At 36.5% G+C, this 22534-nt stretch overlaps 1 protein-coding gene across 9 annotated transcripts in view; it reads right to left on the reverse strand.

Annotated features, from left to right (window-relative positions):
- PALLD (palladin, cytoskeletal associated protein) overlaps positions 1-22534 on the reverse strand; it is a 150189-nt gene that overhangs the window by 95466 nt on the left and 32189 nt on the right. For all 9 annotated transcript variants that reach the window (XM_040557078.1, XM_040557077.1, XM_040557076.1 and 6 more), the window contains 2 exons: positions 20378-20497; positions 18567-18909 (listed from right to left, as the gene is read on the reverse strand). In XM_040557078.1, the coding sequence (XP_040413012.1) occupies positions 18567-18909; positions 20378-20497 (463 nt within the window). The remainder of the gene's footprint in view (positions 1-18566; positions 18910-20377; positions 20498-22534) is intronic.

Below are 22534 nucleotides of genomic sequence, written 5' to 3' on the forward strand. Positions count from 1 at the left end.
GAACAAAGCTGTACAGTGTACAGTATAAACTTCCTTGAAACTGAATAGTTTTCTAAGCTTTCCATGGGGTATTTGTGGGTCATCGGGTTATTACAACCACCCACTAAAAATAATAACTGCAAGTGTGTAATTAATTGGTCAAGAAAAAAATACTGCCTTCTCGCCTTCCCAAAGCATGTTTACAGGGATTTTTGGAGTGACCTGCTGTGCTGGGGCAGGTTGTCTGAAATCGCCTGGGCTGAACAAACCAGTTTTAAAAGAACGTCTTTACTTCACCTGAAACAGCATTTGGCAGTTCGGTAAAACAGAAGTATTTTGTCACCATGCAGACAAAAATCAAATTTAGTTTGCATCTAGAGCTATAGAGTTTTGTTTTGCTTAAGAATATTCTCATACCACAGCGACATTGCAACTATGTGCCACGAAAAAGTCAGCATAATGTAGGCTCACTGCAGAAACTACAAATGCACCATCATAGCTCTACATCTTGCTGCTCTGGCAGCATTATTGTGCTGTAAACAATGCCTGGAAAAAAGACGCACACAAAAAACAACAACAACAAAAACAAGAAAAAACCAACAACCCAAGAGTTGAATCCAGTCCAGCAAGCTTAGATTAGATGGCTACAAGCTGACTTGTAAGAGATTGAAGCCTGACCTCTAGCAGACTGTGTGACACCAGCCTTACCAGCGAGACCCACGTGCAAAACATACTGAAGATCATTTGATCACTTAAACTTTGTGATCTGCTTAAGTCAACTGCAAAAGCCTCATGAAGATGCTTTCTCCATTGAAACCTCTGTAAGCAAATTAACTTCATTGCACAAGAGTATTCCGTGAGGAAGTTGAGAATTGCTTATACAGATTGCAAACTCGATCCCCAGGCTTCTTCAGTCTGCCTGAGGGCCAGCAGTGATCCCAATCAACTCACTGCAGAAGCCTTGCAGAGCTCTGAGCAACACTCTATAACAAAGGAGCCAATGGGGACTACATGCGTCAACACCAACAGCATCAGAAGTCATAAACACAGCTCTTAGTAATCAGCACCAAGAGAGAAAGGTCAAGTGTCAATAATTTTGAACCTGTGAAGAATTAGAGACACACAACATCCTAACGCTCTTGAAATAGCAGCATGCTATATCTAGTCCATCAATAAACCTGGAACCAGTTTCAGGGATGTATATTCAAATATTATTAAATAAGAAAAAAAATCATACAAACAAACAGAAATGAGCAACCGACAAAAAAAAAAATTAAAAAACCAGAACATCAGCAAAAGTCCTTTTCAAGGAAATACCACAAAATCCAAACTCAACTCCCATTCAGCACGTTATATGCATAGTGCAATGTCTACCTCACATCATTTCTGAGCTGGTAAGATTGAGGTTTCCCCCTGAGTGCTTAAAACAATCTTTAAGTGAGGGCATCTTTTACAAATATTACTGTAGGAATCCATACACATATGTGGATATGCTCTTATTCATTATCATAACCATAGACCTACTCAGCTTACATTTGACATAACTTTTGTTAATAAAAGAAAGGATGTAATAACCTTACAACTTCCACATTCTAGAAGATCTGTGTAACATCACTGCTCTGAGGACTGGTGAGGAATGTATCTGGGTTCTACCCCAACCAGCACAAGACCAAAGGATCTTTCTGGAACTCACAGAAAGATGATTACTATTGTCTGCAAACATTCAGAAGAGATGAAATGATTAGTTTCTGAAAAGCCCCTTCTCCTTACTTTCATGTTGACATATACAGCTCATTTCAAAGGGTCTTATAAAAGTCTATCCGTTTCTAACCTGAAAAAGAAAAGGATTTAGTGGTATCAAACAAAGAATGAAATCCATTTGAATTTCTGGCTAAAGTAAGCTACAGTACTGCTGTTTTAAAAAAATGTTTCCAAGAAGCTACATACACATGGGGAATTAAGTGGATATTCCAGTAAAGCCAAAGAAAATCCGAGTCAGGTCACTACAAATGAAAATGGGGATCTGAAAGTTTATGTTCTGGATATTTTTGAAATTTGAAATTGATTACTAAAAAAACACAAAAATATCTTTGTCTTCTCAGATTGTTTTTGCATTTTTACCAAAGCTAAAATACTCAATATTTTATGTTTGTAATACTTTGCTCCCATTTTAGAGGGAGTCCTTCTCTCTCATTCACTTTTTCTGAAGTTTATTAAGCATTTCTCCCTCTATTGGGAAGGAAAAATGACCTTCCTTCTAACCACAAATTAAAGTAGTAAAATACTTCAGATGTCAACAAACAGTGTTTTCTGACAGTTTATGCCAAATCCTTTGATCAGATCTAAAAATAAATTCTGATTTATGGAGAATAGTAGATGGTATAAAAGCAATAATAAGAGTCGGTCACAATGTTTAAAAGCATATGGATTCCCATACAAGCAGAAGCAAATGGGTACAGAGATCTAAAAGAATTTGGTACATATTTTCAGCAAGGTCAACAACCAAAATCAACAGCCAACATGCAGAGCTAATAAATTTACTGTCTGAAAGCTAGACTCTTAAAATGTTATTCTGTCTTTAAATATGCTGTACTGCATTTTTCATTGGCAAAAAGCTGATGTAGTTTCCCAATGTTTTTTTCTGAGACATTCCAGGGGTGTGTAAACATGAGATGTACAAGCGGTACACAAGTTGAATACAAACAGCTACTTCCTATTCTCAATATTTCTTTTAAGAAGTTAAATTTATCTTGTCCAAATCCCCAGTCATTGGTTTCACGAGACACTAAAATCATACCGCTACTCATCTGTTGCTACATTTTAACATCTATCCGTAAAACGTTGCAGAATATCATTATCCTGAGCATTGATTCTAAATGTTTGGCTCCAAATATTGCCTGCTCAGGCCTGGCAGTCCAGAGCTTGCTCTTTCCTTGTTGGAGGATAAACTGGGATGTTACATGTGGCTTCAGCAGGGGGGTTTAATACGTGTATGCCTTTTAGGAGGATCACATTTTATCTTTCCAAGCTGTTCTTTTGTTCTGAATTTTGCTGTAAGAAATCACATAACATACTGTACCAACAGTTATTTATAACAGAGGCAAACATTTTCTAAGTTTTACTGTTTATGCCATTATTTGTATTGGTATTAATTGTAGTTTAGTAAAGGAATGTAACACAACATGTTTATGTAATGTACATTTTACCAACAAGTTTTTTTTTTTTTTTTAGCTTACAAATTTCATTAACTTATTTTATTAATAGGTTATTATTTTGTTAACAAGTTATTTCATTAACTTTATTAAAATTTCATAACTTTCATTGACATATTTTGTTTTTATATATATATATATACATAAAAGGAAAGTGATGGCTGCTAAAAATGGTGACTAGAAAGTCTGTTCTGAATTGATCTCATCTCATTTTGGAATCTATGGCACCATTTATTTAATGAACTAAATCTATATCTATTGTCAGAAGCATCACTTTAGTAAGCTACAGTGTCATTGCTTCCTTCAAGTTACATAAAGCTATTTTCTTAAATCAGGGTTAACTTCAGCTTACTTTAGTAAGACTGGTTCTCTGGCAGAAATCAGAGAGGTTTGTTTGGAAAAGGGTTTGACATACATGCTCTCTCTTCTGCTCAGAACTGGCAGAACTAACCTAATATAAAAAGCCTGCTCCATCAAAGCCTGGGAAGCTTATCCACTTGTATATTTAGCTTTTTTTTTTTTCCCTCTTTAAAAACAAAACCACCACCTTTCCTTGTTCTTTGGCTACTTTTGATGAACTATACCTTATGTCCCACAATGTTACTTGCAGATTGTACAGGCAGTAACCATACACAACACCTACCCATATACTTTTTTGAGTTCCTGTGCTTCTTTTCAAAAGCATGACTTAAAACCAAAATTTCAAACCTACCAAGTCCCAGTTTAACAAATTTATGAAAAGCAGCTAGATACTGTAAATGAAGATGATTTAATTCTTTCTTTCACATTTTTGTGTCAGTAACTTGCTAGTATTAAACTCACTTTTCTTTCTGGCAGTAGAACAGTATGTGGCGAGCCTATTTGCAGCATCCTTCAATTCCTTTTTTCTAATACTAACAGAGAACAGGCAAGCTAAGTCTACCAGTCAGCACAGAACATCACCCTATGTTGGGTATCTACTATGACTGACTCAGGTTAAACTCTAATGCTTTCCTGAAATTCTCAGCTGAGTTTGTTTCCCACTAAGTCAACGTGCTGTAGAACCATTTGTGCTCATTACTTGTTGGAAATTAGAGCGTATCAAGGACAAACAACGACTTTCCTAAGATGCTCCTACAGTTTCTTAACAACTGTTTTCTCTACACAGCTAACAGAGGAGAGCCTTAAACAGAGTGTTAACAACCCCGCTGGTAAGAGGACTCTGACAAAGAATGGAAAGGGCTGCCAGACACTGCCTACAACAAATGTGACAGTAAGCAACATGGAAACTTGAATGGCTAACATGCTTGTTCAAAAAAGCTGTGAGAGATGGCTATGACAATATTCTGAGTGCAAGGAAAAGCTGAAGTATCTGTTGTTTTACAGGTTTTTTTTCCTTAATGAAACACACTATCATTAGAATTCAAATATTTACATTAGCCATGACATTCTCAAATATCTTAATTAACTGATGCTTCTTCAGCAGTATCTCTAGCAAGCTGTTTTGTCTGGTTCTACAGTGACAGAGAACAGAGGTGACAGACTGCTTTGTCTTCCTGAAATACAGAACTGATTCAAAACGCCCAGCAATAGTACTTTAAGAAACAGCATGCAACCAAAGCCAGTTTTAACTAATATAATCATCAAATATAACAATGCAATGTGCAACACTCATTTACTATAATGACTTGCCCTGTTCTGTGCATTTCTTGAGAGAAATGTTTTATGGGGAACATCTGCACACCTGAAAGCCTGTTATTTCTACCAAGCTATTTTGGATATGTTGAGTGAGAATTCTGAAAATTAACTTCCTGATGTTTAAAGACATGAACAGAATCGCATTGCTTTTTCTTGTTTGTTTGTTTTTCACCTTCATTTTTCCTCAGACTAGGAATAGCCTGTGAATGATATTTTGTGCTTCAAGATGTATTGAAATTATATATTATGTTTGAACAATAAAATCAAATTCAAAATGCCATAATTGCAGCTTTTTCTCTTGATACACATTACCACAACTACAGTCAATTGTGAAATCCCATGAACCAGTGACAGAAAGAGCTCTCCTTCATGTCTCTTGTCTCTCTACTGTCAGGAAGAAGAATTCATGGCGGAAAAGTAAATTGCACAGAGGAAAAAGTGCACACATCAGCATTAGAATTCCAGGCTTCTGTCTCAGTGACTTAAGCATCTATAATTTAATAAACAAAATACTATCTTTAATTGTGAACAATTCTCAGTCTCACCTACACAAACACATGCACTACGAAAGAAAAAAGAAGATATATATTACCTATCCTACAGCAACAGTCAGTTGAGACATTTGTAATACCGGACATCTGTAAGTTGTTTTTTTTTTCCCCCTAGTTTCATATTGTGAATGTTTGTTTTGAGACAGGTGTTTTAGATGCATGACATGCTGCGTCACAGGGTCAAAATCTTCTGTGACTATGGCAAAGCCGGGACGAGGCTTCTAACACCATGTCAATGGCTATGGCCATGGATAGAATGTTTATGCTGTTGGAGTATTTATGGTGTACTTTTCTGTGGTGTTTACTGATAACCAGCACCATGTTTATGTGTTTTAATGGAAGCTTACGGCACACATTTCTGCCTTCTGAGCCCGACTCGGTGGTTCCACTCAGACATGCGTTTACTAGATAACAAAGTCTGCAAATGTCACTGAAGTACATTTTAGACTGTGTTGAGAGTTAAGTAAACATGATTAGTAAGGGGCCAAAAGGGTAGTTGTGAATTTCTGTTTCTGACAGAAAACACTGTTTATCTTATATTAGTATAAGGAGGAAGAGTTTAATTCCCAGTGAGCATTATAAAAGTAAACAAAAGTTCAAGTGTATCCAACTCAAATCTTTAAGCAATTTCAGCAAGCCAATAACATCTAAGCCAATATGACAACTATTTCCCTGTCTTTAAAATACCACATATATTAATCAAAAAGAATATGATAAAATGAAGCACTTCAGAGGACTTCTCACTTCAGTGTAATCTCCAATGACAATTTTATCCTGTAAACAATTATGAAAATTTACTGAACTGTAAAGATGTAACTAATATGCATATTTGGAGCAATCAACTGTTGGAAAATAAAATCAGACTTTTCTAATAATATTTGCAATGTCAGTATTATAGGTTTTGAATACTTAATAATAAATTTAAAAGCTCCCCTTCCACCCCCCTCCCTTCCCAATGTGCAACAACAGAAGTTAGTAGCATTGAATTAAAGAATGCAGGAAATAAAAATACCTCCATCCTTTAGGTAAAAATGGAAACAAATTGCTGCAGCAAAACTGTTGCCATTTGAGGTTGGTTGAGCTTTCTCTCTGAGAGTATTCAATTATTGTATCACATTCTCAAAATAAGTATGCCATCTGATATTCATTAAACTTCCCCTAACCTAAACCAGCAGCAATCCATGAGATTCTACTTTGTTTTTTGGGACAGCATGTGCTGTTGATGCTCTCTAATTTATTCAGCTACCAGAGAAATACACTACTAAACCACAAAGTTGAGCTCTTCAGCCAGATCACCCCTGGCATGACTCTACCTATTCTTGATCATCTGAGAAGATTCTGCAGAGATAGGAGGTTTGCGTACCCAATTCCCACCACAGCAGCTGAACTATGAAGAGGGAGCATTCAAGCACTCTGAACGCAGGTCCTCATTAGGACTGTAGAGGCTTTAAGCCTAGCAAAGTTTGTTTGCTTCCGCCATTCTCTTCCAAATGAAAAAATAATAATATTGGAATGTAGTTGCCAACAAAAAAAGCTAAAGCAATCCTTAGTTTAAGAAATCAGCTACAGATGGAAATACAAAAAGAAAACAGGTAGAGATAGGAAAGGGAAAAATTCCAATGGAGTCGCACAATGCATTCACTGGCAAGGCACTTTCTGAAAGGCCATGAGATAAACCCAGAAAAATTACCGTAAGAGCACTACCTGTTAATGTTTGGCAAGTACACTGCAAACATACAGGACTGTAGAAGACTATTTCCTTCCAGAGTCCAGGCCAAAATTCAGTATACAGAATAATCAGAAAATTACAAGATGAGAAAGTACCTTTCTGAAATCAGAGTAAGAATTTTTGATTATCCCACAGATCACTCGCAGGATCAGGTATGTTTCTAATATTGTTACATCTCTATTCTACTTACATATAAAACAAGAACAGAGGTTTGGGATCTCGAACATCTACATTCAAAAGTTATCAGCTTACCATTTGCATGGCAGATCCTCAGGTAAAACAATGACACTATCAGCAAGAGAGTATCTCGTCTGATTTCCAGTGAAACAAGAATTACTGGTATACTTTTCTGTACTTACAATGAGATCATATCCAGTTCTGCATGAAGTCTGGAGAAAGATCTGCATTAACCGAAGTCTAAACCAATATATGGCAATTCCGAGAAGGCAGAATTTATAAGGACTATATGAATTTTTATTTTTTATTATTTTTTAAAAACATTAGGAATTTGTAACAGAACATAAGCAATTTTGAAGCTAAAAGTACAGATACTTTTAGAAGGCCAACACATTGACTGCTTCACAGACGTATATAAAAGGATAATATTAAGATATAGGGATATCATGGAAACTGAAAACATCAGAACAACAAAACCTGATTAAGGAAGAAAGAACACTATAGGTGTGATTAATAGAGAAACATAACACATTTCCCAGTCAGATCAGCAATAAAATTCAAACTCAAAGTATGTTAAGTCATCTCTAGAATACCCTGAATACATGGCCTTGTAATGTCAGTAACATTAAAATCAACCAGTATAACCATTTAATATTACAATGAACTCATCGGTTCACTAAAAGCATTTTCCATAGTGTCTTCAATGAAACTTCCTACAAATTTTTGAATTAAAAAGTCAAATGTTTACCTTCTTCCTTCAAGGTTTCACCCACTGAGACCTTAAATATTTTGATCTGTATTTTATACATCTGTCAGGATCATCCAAATATTTAATTCCTTCAAGCAGGAAAATGAAATGCAACAGCTAAATTATAAACCTGAACTCACAAACAAGAAAAGGAGTTTCTACAGCAACTGTTATGTTACTCTATTGAAATGGAAGATATGCTGTGAGGTTTTTCTCTGAATTGACTAGGAAGCCTTTGAGGTCTCATGACAACATGAAAGTGCAGTCAAAACAAAACAGTCCTTAGACTGAAGGAATCATAGAATCATAAAGGCTGGAAAAGACCTCTAAGATCATGTGGTCCAACCATCACCCTACCACCAATGTCACCCACTAAGCCAAGTCCCTAAGCGCCAGGTCCAACCTTTCCTTGAACACCCCCAGGGACAGTGACGCCACCACCTCCCTGGGCAACCCCTTTCCAGTGCCTGACTGCTCTTTCTGAGAAGAAATGTCTCCTCATTTCCAACCTAAACCTCCCCTCGTGCAACTGGATGAACCTTGTGCAGATCATGGATCATCTGTCTGAATTGTGAGGGCTTTCCATCACAATGAGAGAAAGAATGAGAGTGAGGGAAAGTGAGTGAAGGAAAAGCAACTTCAAGCTCTAGTTATTTCAACTTTTTTTTTTTTCTATGACAATTATTTTAACAAAAGTGCCTTAAAAAAGAGAAATGTAAAGAAACACTTTCCTTTAATTGCATTCTTTAAATTCTTAAGCCAAAAGCTTTCCATAATGTAATTTAAGCAAGAGAAAATTTTGCCTTACTTCCTACCACTGTCTCCCCATCTCCATTTTTCACTGCAGAAGTACATCAACAACTACAATAGCATTTGAGTAAACTAACCCTTGGACTGAATTCACTTGACTGAAATTAATGTCACTAAGAGAAAATACTAAATATTTGTAAGTTTTAAGTACTAACATACCAAAACTACTAGAAATTTAAACTGTTGTGAACTTCATCAAGCAATTATGACTGACTAAGCTTCTTCATTCAGTCTTAAATATTTGTTTTTATTTAACTGAAATTGTTAGACAGATTTTAATGACATTCTACCCATTTCCTTAAATACATTTTTCAGCTGCTGCTATCATTTTCTGGATGTCAAACCAGCATTCTTGTAATGGATTGATATTTATCAGCTGTATAAAATAGGCAAAAACACAGGCACTCAGTCTAATAGAGAATTGGAGGCTAAGTAATCAACAAATCAAAGGTCATTTTGAGCATACTTTCATTTGCAAACGTTTTTCTCATCTCATTTTTATTTTCCTTATTGCATTTCACATCATTTCCAAGGTTATAATTTTATAGACAGTCTTCAATTTTATTATGAATCCTGACAGATGATGAAAACACCAAATAAATTGATGTAAAACTATTTTCTGACATGTCTTTGCCAGGTATTTTACAAATTTGGGGCCCTATGACTTCCAAACCATGCCTATGGAGTTTAGTGTTTTCACAGGCACATGGGCAATGGTTGCCTGTAGGTCTGATCAATTTGACTTCAGTTATTCAGTCACCAAAAAACATACATTTGTATATACATATTATTTCTTTGTGTTCCAAGTATTTGTAAGGTCTAAGAAGCTCCCCCTTCTTGGTCAAGTGACCATGATTTCTAGACCTTTTCATGGCCAATAACTAAAGATGCAGTTTTAATTTAGTATTCAGCTGACAAACAACTGCTGTTAGTAACTAACAAAGTTAATATGTAGATTACAGCGAGCCAGAAATCAGTTTAGAGACAGGAAATCAGAACTAGAACATAAGCTCAACTTGAACTAATATATGACAACCAGTATATTTTGCTTATTGTTAACAAGGGTGACTGAAGATCTAATAGTCAGAACAGTAAAAATGTGGAAGGCACCAGAAAAGGAGGACAATTTGCAAAAGGCAAGACAATGAGGGTAAATACAGAAAGGTTGGATGAAGGCAGTGGAATATAAGTAGAGTACTAGAAAGAATAATGCTTGGGATTTAGAAAATGATGTCTTGAAGAATTAACATCAAATAGTATAAATTTATTTAAGAGTAATTGCAAAAGGAATGTTTAAGAAATGTAGCAGTCAGACAATTACATCTGTAGCAAAGAGGAGAAATACCAAGTCATTACCAAAAATTAGACTCATTCTCAGAATAACATTTGCAAAGACAAATGCTAATTAAAAAAAAAAAAGCACAACACCTCATACTTCCAATCCACGATTTAATAAACTCATAATCCACACAGCAGTAAGAAAGAGGAATAAGTGAGCAGATCTATGGAAGCGGGCGGAAAGGATTTTGTGATGTTCAAGTATTGTGATGTAGCTAAGTATGGAAAACCAAGAGAGCAAATAGAATGTGTTACACAAATACATGTAAAGAAAAACCATGAACCAATGGATTTTGTCATGCCATCAGAAAATAACATGAAAAAATACAAGATTCATAGAAAGCATAACAGAGCAAAGTTTTGACTAGTTCTTGACACAGCATGAGCCTCAGTGCCTTTGGCAAAAGTTGAGTCCATATATAATGTATCACTAAGAACCCTATTGAAAAGTCTTTATGGGAAAGTGATTACATAATTTGCAGATTAATCTTATTTTGGTGGTCCTGGAAGACCTCTTCAGGTTGATTAGCTGTGACTAGGGGTACCAGAAATAGAAGTGGAGTAGTAGGAGAGCAGCTGATGATCTTTACAAGCACAGCTGGAACTAAGCCAACACCTTCACTAGGATGAAACATGGACCTAAAATCTGTATCTTCCACACCTCTGTACTATCCAATTTATCATTGCTGAGTCTGAACTCCAGGGGTTTTGATCTTAGAAGATGAAAACAAAACATAATCAGACTTAAAAAACACAAGGTATAAAACACAAATCTCAATGAACGTGCAACAAACTAGTAATTTGCCCACATAAAGGCATGTGGAGTAAAGATAAAAACATAGATTTTAAGTTGCAGTGAGTTGATGCTTTGCATTTTTGAAAAAAGATATTTTATACAGTATGTATTACCCAAATTTGCACAGGTCAGCTTTAATAAATCTGCATTGAGTAATAACAAGGAAGTACTTGAAAGAAACAAATATGCAGTGCCTTAAAGAGGTCATTAAAGAGCATTGCCTAGAAGCATCCTAGAAGCAAAAATTTGAGACATTTACTAGGGTGCTGATTGCATTAGCTTCACATATGCTAATTACTTTTCTGACTAAATACACCACTGCATTTGGTGAGGATACATAAGGCCTGACACAAGCTAACAGGCAGGAGTTTTCAAAGTTCACAGATCTCAACCATATTTAAAGGAGTATTCGGTAGTGATAATTTTATATATTATCTATATAAATATAATTATATATATAAAATATATATGAACATGCACACACACAAATAGCCAGACACTAGATTCACACTTCCTACTTGGCTGTATTCCTGCTAGGGCATCAATGAGGTCTCTGAAAGCGGTCTGCACCACTGGCTCATACCATAGGCTTTTTTCTATAAATGTTGAGCTGTCTGCTGGACAGGCATCTACCTACCCAAGCAACACAGCTCCCTCCACTGGATAAGCCTTTTCTGTTCTTACCTCCACAAATGTCTCTGGGCCAGCAATCAGGCTATTTATGGCAAGAAAAAGCATTAATAAGGCTGGCAGAGCAGGATCTGCAGCACTTGCTCAGTTCTTAGGTCTTCTCTAATCTATTTAGTTGGGGCATTTGCTTGAGTAGATAAACTAGGAATATGGCTTTAACTGACTGACATGTCAGTATCTTTAAAACCTTGGCACCTCCATTGACTCCACATAAGACAAAAACTTAAAACAAGAAAATTCTTATTCCAAAGATTTAGAGCAAGCATAATGAATGAGACAGAAATGGATGCCACTGAGTTCTAACCTCCCAATTTTTTCCACCAGAAAACATTTCTTGATGTGGGGCAGAAAATGAAAACACAATGGAATTAAATGCAAAAAAGAATGGAAGATAAACCTGAGGGCAAGGAACCAAGCCCGAAACAACATACAAGACAAGCTCTGCAATATAATCAGAGTTGGAAACAGCTTGGAAACCATCAGCCAATTATATCACTTCAATAAAAAAAACTGGCATATATAAGGAGGGAACAGAAGAATAATAAAACAAGTAGCTGTGTAACTATGTAAGTTTATGATTAAACTTCGTAAGCTGTAGCATCCTGTCCAGCAATTCTCCTTGCCCAAGTGGAAGCTCCTAGTTTTGCAGAGTTTTTAAAGCACAGGCAAAAACAACTGCAGCTAGATAGGTAGTACCAATTGCAGGTGGTTGGATGTTTCTGCAATATGGCAAGTTCCAGCAACAAGTTTATTAAACAAAGATGACACCCTAACAGTAGCTACTGGGACTCTCAGAGTAGCCAGTGTTTAAACACGTAATCTGCTTTGCTACTTTATTGTGAAATACATGTTCAAAAAAAGTACACATAAAATAAGCTATCCAGAAATTACCTTTGTTAAAAAAGTCTTCAAATTATTATTTTTTTGTTTGTTTCTTTCTTGAAGGAAAGTATACTAAAATGCCTCTTTTGCTTTCCATTCCTTCAAAATTTGCACAGGAAAATGACATAGTTGTCTTCTCTGCTCTATTAACTCTGTGAGCATCTGTGTAATTTCCCCCTACACACACACACCCATGAGTGTATAATTCACCTAACTTTGTTGAAATTCTTTGTAATTTAAAAATAAATCCCTAGGTTCTTGATCACATTCTTTTTATTTCTATGCCATTTCCACAGAATCATCACATTCAACATTAACATCACATTATGCAGGACATGCGCAGTGAAATTAGAATTAACGTGCCAGTTTCAGAAGATGGTTTCACTTGTCAGACACATCCTGAGCAGTGACACTCACATTTGATTTAGTGTGCCTGTAAATCCCGTAACTTGGCTCTCTTGAAAGCTTTGACCAGTATCTCTCAGCCTCTTAAATTTATATTGGCTATTCTTTCATTTCAATAGATTCTTGATCAATTTTATACTCAAAGAATCTGAGAAAAAAATACCATCAAAGCCTGTACAAAAGGTATACACCGTTTTTTTTTCTGAAAGGCAAATCCTCCTGAAGCATTTTCTAATATTAATCAACTTCTTTGTCATGGCTTGATTGAGTAAGGAATTCCAGTTTCACATTTTTGATTAGAATATAAGTGCTGAATGCAGAAGCTTTTTTATTTCTTCACAGGCCTGGGCACCAGGAGTGGCAGAGTGATCTTATATCCTATTAATTAGAAGCTCTTAGCCCAAACCAGAAGATCCTTTCTCTAGGAAGTCACTCAAAATGTACGGATAATGGACGTATTATTATTGAAATTTTAAAATCAATTTTTCCTCTTTTTCTCTTTCCTGCAAGCCAAACACAAGATGGTGAACACAATCTGGCTCAGTTTTGAAGCATCTAGCTGCCACAGCCAAAGTGAACAGCCCTGGAAAATGAATTTTTCTATACTGAGGCAGAACAAAACAAAGGTAGTGTGAAACAAACAAACAAAATCTTTTCTCCCCTTCCTTCCTCCTTTTCCTCAGCAAAAGATGGTATTTTTACATTTTCAGAAGTGGATAACTACAGATAATTGGGGGTCAGGGATATAACAATACCAAGGCAAATATGGCTGCACACCATTTTCAAAGCCATGTAAATATGGAGTAGGTACATATGATATTAAATCTGCAAGGGTTAGTATGCCGGCAAGCATTTCATGAGATTGTTTGAAAAATCAACCCTGTGATACAGAGAGAATCCATGAACACTTCTACACAGACTTCCTACTCAAACCACACTGAGAACCTCTAAGAAAATGTTACATTAGGAGAGCTTGGATTTGCTTTGCTTGATCATTTCCAAATATTAAATTCATCCAGTTGTTTCAGCTAGAAGCAAAGAAATAAAAAACCACAGAAATGTATCAAAAGTCAAAACGTGTCATTTGAATGCTTTTAGTCCAAGACTATCATAAGACTACCATAAGCTGTTTTTGCAGATGGATGGTACGTTTCTTCCTGTATTTTCTGGTTCAAAGGTGCATCATAAACTGCTGGCATACTGTTCTAAACCTTGTTACAGAAAAAAAGCAAACAACCCCAACTGCACAGTCCTTGCTCCCTGACCTTTGCCATCTTTATTCTGCAACAGCGTCTGGTTAGTTTGCATCCACAGGATTCCATATGCTTCCAGCACCAACCGAAAAGGCAGAAGGCCCTTAGCACTTAGAAAGCAGCAGCTCAGATTAAGTGCTTTTTAGAAGAAAAGCCTACTCTTCTTATCTTGGGAGGAACTGGGGGTAAATACTTTGGCAACAAAGGTGTGAAAGAGGCAACATAGCAATGAAGCAACAGCCAGGCAGAAGAGAAAGGGAGGCCACTCTTTTGGAGGCACTGATGATATAACAAGCTTATACCATGTGTTTAACTAAAAACTTAAAATACATACACACAAACTATTGTCTGAACCTGTGTTCATTTCCCTGCTTATCCTATGACCCTCATTATTTTCAAAGTTAGAATAAAAACCTGAAAAAACGCAGAAGTCCTGTGTGAAAATTTTGCTGGCAGCACACACTGCTGCAGTTTTGGAAGGGTATACGCTAAACACACATATTTTATAACTTTCTTAAGGATGTTTGACTCTTCCTGTAAAAATACTGATTAGCTTTTATGTAAGCAGGATGTACAGCTAGTTCTCGCCATTTACTAAAGGTCAGGAAACATCAATGCAAGAGGAAAAAAAAAAAAGAAAAAAACTTAAAAATGTATTTCTCATCTACCTTTAACCTTTCTTGTTGTGGATATCAATTGTTACAATGAGTTTCAGATGTCTATTGCCGCAAATTTTAAATGGCTTAAAGTTCATTTATGTATCCTCTTTAACACTGTTAATAAAGGCATTGGTAAAAAGGAAATTTATCAGCAGTAACTGCTAACGTTTTTGGATCATGCTATTCCTTAGCCTGAAATAGGCAATTAAAGTAACTGAAAGTGGAAGCAGCACAAAAAACAGACGAGTAATTTTTATTTACAATTTCAATTTTAAGTTACTATATGTTCTTAGTTTTCTTTAAAGCCACCTCCAGGAACTGGAACAAAAGTGACATTTTAGTGCCTGACCAGGCTACCCCATGGTATCAGTCTAAAAGTTTTTCCTAATATCCAACCTAAACCTCCCCTGGCGCAACTTTAGCCCATTCCCTCTCATCCTGTCACCAGGCATGTGGGAAAATAGACCAACCCCCACCTCACTACAGCCTCCTTTAAGGTACCTGTAGAGAGCGATAAGGTCGCCCCTGAGCCTCCTCTTCTCCAGGCTGAACAATCCCAGCTCCCTCAGCCACTCTTTGTAAGACTTGTTCTCCAGACCCCACACCAGCTTCACTGCCCTTCTCTGGACTCTCTCGAGCACCTCCATGTCCTTCTTGTAGCGAGGGGCCCAAAACTGAACACAGTGCTCGAGGTGCAGCCTCACCAGAGCCGAGTACAGGGGGACAATCACTTCCCTAGACCTGCTGGCCGCACTGCTTCTTATACAAGCCAGGATGCTGTTGGCCTTCTTGGCCACCTGAGCACACTGCTGGCTCATATTCAGCCGACTATCAACCAGTACTCCCAGGTCCTTCTCTGCCAGGCAGCTTTCCAACCACTCATCTCGCAGCCTGTAGCGCTGCTTGGGGTTGTTGCGCCCCAGGTCCAGGACCTGGCACTTGGCCTTGTTATGGTGACTTATTACTTCCATGTATCAAACAATTATTAAGGATGTAATTATTTCTTACAGTATCCTTTCTTGAAGCCCAAGCGTCACAGAATGATCATGACTAGAAGCATGAGTAAACTCCAAATTAAGCAAATGGCTAGCAAGAAGATCAAGTTCAGGATAATGTCAGTGAAGAGTGAAAAACAGTGAAATAAACATTTCAGCAAAGGGCATAAGGACATTCTAGAAGTGATGGAACTAACATCTGCTTGAAAAACATCTGAGGCGTTGCGTACAAAACGGAAGAAACCATGGAAGACAAAACTCAGCTGCTGAGGCATGACAACTTTTCCATTGGACCGAACTGTGGTAAATCATTATTATTTATAGCTGTTGGTTACAGCAATGTTGAAGAGGGTCAAATGTATTTCGTATTTCAAGAAGGTATTCAGTCTCTTCTTCTTGTTAAACTAAACACATGCAAGTGGAACTGTGGACTCCAAGTAGTCAGGGAGAAACTGATAGAAGAAATTGCACAAGCCCCTGGATTAGACTGTGATTCATTCCATGCCAGAAGTATGCTGAGCTTAAAAACCACAAAGTGAAAGTGTTCAACAAAGACAACTGAGCTTTGCTTTTGCTATTCTAGAAGCAGAACATAGAATTTCATGCAGATTATAAAAGACCAGCAAATATTCATACGACATTGGTATATCTGGATTTTGAAAGAATAGTTCAAGTCTCCTCTTACACTAGTGAATCTATTAGCTGACTCTCTACAAGCTTTGGTTCACCAAATTAAACTATTTTCACCAAATTACCACTTTGAACTTCTGTCAATAAGGATGAATTTAATCTCATGCAGTGCTGTAGCTCAGCTGAGACCAAAAAACTAATCTGCTCCTCCAGAATAAACCACAATCTCATGATAAATTATAAGCTTCCAAGGCTTGGTCCATAGTCTTCTATTAGTGATGAACTAATGTGGCTATATTACAGTCTTCAGTTTAAATGAGTAAGTGAACTGCTGATAAAGGGTTGGGACACACCTGCTCCAGGTCCAAGCTCAGGTGAAGGTAAGGCAAAGGTAAAAGGTATCAGTCTAAAAACTAAGCATCTACACCACGCTTACTCCTTTTAAAACCACTAACTGCTTTATCTTCTTTCAGATAAAGATTATGTTCTTCAAGAACCAAGAAACTCTTTTATCATCAGATCTAATTGGAAGTATTTCCAGCTTGGTTAAGGTAACAGCTATCTACTTCTAGTTGATACTGTATCAGTTGTTCTTGCTTTTATTCATTAGATGAAGTTCAACACGTTATCTTTGGTGAATCATTAGACAGTGATTTTCACTGTATTTTTAAAAACAAAACAAATTTTTCGTAAGTAGCAGTGAACACTATATAATGGGAAGTCTGTTACACAGCTTTCTCTCCTCTTTCCAGGGCAACCTTACTTCTGAGAAGGAAGGCTCTGGGGTGAAGCTTGCTTTTAACTACTCTGCTGGAGCTGCTATCTCCTTCTTTCACAAGTGGGTCTTGCAACAGATGTGAAGGGTAGAAGACCACCTGGCTCACTCCAAATCACATACTATCATCTGCAAGTTGCCTTGCTCAGCAACCTCCCTCCCAGACATGTAATCACCACCATATACTATTCTCCCATCACTCTTTCTATTTCTACCACTCCTCCTCCTCTTCTACAGCGTTGACTCCTTACAATGACAAAGGCCAACAGAAAGAAAAAGGTGATAAATGCAGAAAGGGAGCCCTGACAGCTTGCTCCCTCAGGCATGTATTTTTGTGTGCTTAAGATCAGAAGATGTAGTATATGGTTGCTAAAAGAACAATATTTTTATATTTTGTAAGTTATCCTGTGAAATCATATAATTCAGCAAATGACCTTGCTAAGCCTGAGGACCTTATTTCATTATTCTTATTATTTTTTTTAATATAATTAATGATCCCTTTTGATTATCAATGCAAGTGAAATAAAATATCATTTCAATTCCTTTGTCACACTGCAAAAGTCTTTGAAGGAGATGGAAAAATGGAATCTGCCCAGTGCTAATATCAAGCTATAAATTAAAAGCATAAAAGTCACTCTTGCATAAGTAGGGTGTCATCACTAACATAAGGTAAAAATATTACTGATTTTTTCCCCACACATTTCTTCCTTTCTTGAGGCTTTTCATTTTCAGGTTTTGGGTTATAAAAGAATGACTGTAAAATAGCTGACAGCAGAATGAGTTACATGCTACACGTAAAAATAAGAAATAATACAACCATTACACACCTGAATATGTACTGACTACAAAAATAAAAATAAAAAATAAGAGTAGTGAGAATAAAAAAGGCTAACCAGTGTTGAAAAAGGAACAGCATACAAGAATCTCGGGCCACTATGACATTTAGATAAAGTGACCAAGACAACAAGCACAGAACAGCAGCCAGTAATACTTATTGCTTTTTTTGTGACTTTACCTTAAAACCTTCTATAGAATTTGGTATATGCAATACACTTCCCTTTCATATAGCACTATGAGAAAGAACTATGGATTCAAATCTTTGGGATACAAATTACAGCAATAAGAAGCATTAAGGAGATTGTTCAAGGGAAAGGCACAGTCATTGCCCATTATTGGCCTAACAGTAAATTAGTGTAGGCAAAAATTTACTTCCAACAGATAAAAAGTTTATAGAGACATGAAACAAAACAAAATACTCACAGTTTTGGTTTGGCAAGCACAGGTGGTGGCTCCTTTGCAGGTGAAAGCAAGACAGCTGGAGGTGAGACCGATTTATCACCATTTGGCTTGCTGTTAATCACTCCATTTACTCCATGAATGGGATGGATACCATTTGTTTTTTCCTCAGACGAACTGAGCTCTAGCTGAAGGGCTGCCACACCAGATTTCAGTTCAGTATTATTTGCTTGGTGGTTCTCTGTGTGTTTCTTAGGAGGAAGCTCAAGAGAGCTAACTTCAGCTGGAGGAAGTGGTGGAAAATTGTGGAAATCATCACTGTTGGATTCCCTTGTCAACAATTCATGACTAGAGCTTTCTGAGTTGGCTAAAAGAAATCAAAAAGAACGTCTCTCTGACAAGTCATAAATAAAGCACAGGGCACAGACATGCTGTACTTTGAGGCTGTTAAAAGTGAGATCGCTTTGCTTCTGTGGAGGTATTTTTCTAGACCTGTTGATAATTTATGCTGAATTAGATACATGACTATTTGTTTTCTGACTTTGCCTCATGCAAAAGGCACAACATGGAACCTTATGGATATCTCTCAAACTGTTCCAGAAGTCCAGTCACTAACTGAGATGGCCAAGTACTATGGGGCAACAGCAGCTGAAACAGTATTTCCTCTTCCTGGAGTTGTAGCATCATTTAAAAATAAATCATTTTAAAACACTGAAGTATGTGTGTATATATAGCATGTTTACAATGGCAGCTGCGTTAACGCATTGCACAACAGTCTGTATGTAAACACACTACAAAACTAAACATACCACAAACAGAGTTTTCTATTTTACAAAATGCATATGCCACATTTGGTAGCGTAATTTCATTTGTTTTCGTTTTGCCTTTGCTGCCATCTAGTCCCAGAAGCCTAATGCTTAAAAATCTGCCAGGTTTGTGGCAGACACTTTAAAAATATATTTTACACAAATAAAGATATTAAACTAGAAAGTGAACCAATAAAAAACATTCAGTTTGTTTTAGATGGACAATTTGTGGTTGACAGTATGATTTATAAATATTGATATAAATATTGACAGGTAGCTCACTCCCCCATTTTTCAATGATGTAAGTTAGAAAGGGATGTCAGAGACTATCCTAGGATGACAGTATCCGTCAATGGTAGCACTGGGAGAAGACAAGTTTTTAGCTCTATAATCCCTTGACTCAAATGGAATTCAGTTAAGGTTTCTCAAGATACATATTTTCTGAGTAACAAGCCTGGGATAGGTACAAATAAAATTAATTTCATGAATTTCCTAAAGGTTTCAATTTATTTTCTACAGTTATTATACGGTAATTTCTTTCTGTCCATCCCCCCCATGTATTTTTTTTTTAATGGAGGCAGTGTTTTAATCTTATTAGCAAAATGCTAGCTGCTTGACTAACCTTTGTGTTTGCTAATTTATTTTCTTCATGTATTCTTTTTAGAGGAACCCTACCCTCTAGAAAGAAGTAACGCCGATTCAGCTGTTACTGCCTGAGAAGGTGCTTCACTCTCTCTGTTAGTAGTTGGACTTTTGAAATAGACCTCCAGGGATTAATCTCATGTTATCTGAGGATAAGCAAAATCACATTCACCCATCCCCCACCCAACAACAATTTTTATATTCAGATTATATCATTCAATGTTGTGGGAAACGTAAGAAGATTCGGAGACTAAAAAGGAGATCTACCAAAGGGACTCCTGACTTATGGGGGCTCTTTTCTACACAAGAAGCAGTCCAATAACTTCACAAGTAAATTAATTATCTGAGCTCTATAATTAAAATGTCCTCTTTCCTTTTGTCACAAACCTGAGCAGACGGTTAGTTGCGCACTGCTTGTTACTGAACCGTGTTCATTCGTTGCTGTGCATATGAAAAGTCCTGAATCTTCAGGAAAAGTTTCTGCAATTACAAGGGTACATATCTCTTCTGGAAATAAACAGAAAAATAAGCCACATTATAAACTACTTAAAGAACTATGTAAAGTTTTTGCATTGCACGTTAGAAGGACATGTTAAAGGGCTCCTTAGACAAAGAAATGGCCTTCCAAAGGACATGGCTTCAGTGTAAATCACTTTGTGTCTGAATCAAGTAAATTTACTCAGTCTTCAAAAGGGGCCTGTCTTGAACAATAATTTTGCAATCACGAGTCTGCACAGTCATTTTACACATACGATATCTCCATTTTTATGCAGGAGAATTACTAATTCGTACAAATCAACTTATTGGTTTCCACATACAATTAATACTTGCAAGCTCTTCTTGAATCTGTGTAAATGCCACCAATATAAATATCATATCATTACTTCTTTCCCTTGAATTTTCTGTATTTAATGAACAACTTAGTTCAATTCCCATTCCTCGTAAGGCCAGGAAGTATTTTGTCATCACTTCGAAATTTTTTTATGTAAACTGACCAGAATTAAAAGCTCTGGATGCACCAAGTATGTCCCTTCTATAGAGTTTGGGAAGATGATTTCTGTCTCTAAACAGGAGTGGGAAAACTTAGGACAAAACAGCATCCCCTGAAATTCTTCACAATTCCATGATAAAGACATTCTGCGGCTGTTTGAAATCTCTTCATTTTCCTCTAATGTGCCATCATATATGATGCCTGCCTTGATTATAACAGGGCCCCAGTCTAAAAACTTCTCTGAAAGCCGGGCAGTTCACATTTTTGGGTCAGGTCTCACAGTAATATTTTCTAAGTCCATTCCATTCATTTATTATAGACATATTGAATTATCTAGGTATAATTTTTCCAGATTCTTCAGAGAAGTCACTTCATTTTACCTTTAATTGTAAGTGTATTCTAACCTTTTTTAAAGCCTCAAAATACAGTTAATCTAAATAATCTTAGTATTTACACAACATACATAGACAAACTTACTCCTGGACATTGTTACATCATAGCTTTCCTTAATTAACCAGGAGTTTCTTTCAATTAAACTCATTTTCAAGCCTCAAAACCAACCACGGAAAAGGAATTGACTATAAAACATATTTCAAAGTTGAACAGAATTCTGTTTCATTAAGAAAAAATTACATTAAAGGCATATTGGACATTCACATAGAATCCCAAATATTACAAAAAAAAAAAAAAATCAGTGGACTATAGCTAATAAAAGCAAATTGAGAAGTGCACTAAAATATTTGAGACTCCACTAACTTTCATATGAAAATGCTCAGTAAGACTAGCCTCATTTATTTTAAATCACACAAAGAAAATATTTTCTAGTAGCTTTTTGTTGTTGTTTTCTTTCCTATTTTTATTGTGGAAGGGCAAACCAGTGTCTCATTTAGACAGTTAACAAAAAAATTATGGATTTTTTCCAATGTTTTTGACAATGTATCCAAGAACTTAGTGTGCTGGAAATGGGCTAAAAATGAATGACTAAGTAAAGATTTGGCACAGAGCTGATTTTCAGACTGCAGAACATGCTTTTTTTTTTTGGCAACACAGAGCAGTCATTCTGTGTAGCTGCAAGAGGCATGTCTGGTAATACTGTAGCACGTTGGATCTTATCTGACCCAGATGAAGATTAATGACTCATGAAAGGTCTTATCAGGAAAGTAATGGGTAGCACAAGCTAGTTTTTGAACTACTGAGATCAGCTTTTTTTAGTCTTGGTGTGTCGTAAGCAGTTTAAGCTATATTGTTAAGCACACGTGTGTACTCCTGGATTGAAGTGGCTCTGGGGATGCAATCTGATCCATGCAACATTCTGGCTTCCTGTTAAATGAGCAGCAGAAATCTGAAAGCTGGGTATTTCAGGTCTGCAAAAGAAAATCATTCCCACCATGCTGAGAACTGCTATTTGAATGAGGGCAAAGGTACTACAAAATATAATAACCAATGGAATTCCTATTTTCTGCACAGCCAAATTAATTCATACAGTTACTTCAGTTTTATAATTATGACCACATGAGAAGAGCTGATCTTCAGTGATGAAAGAATTCCAATGG

The sequence above is a fragment of the Cygnus olor genome, chromosome 4, assembly GCF_009769625.2.
Source record: "Cygnus olor isolate bCygOlo1 chromosome 4, bCygOlo1.pri.v2, whole genome shotgun sequence".
Classification (NCBI taxonomy): Eukaryota; Metazoa; Chordata; class Aves; order Anseriformes; family Anatidae; genus Cygnus; species Cygnus olor.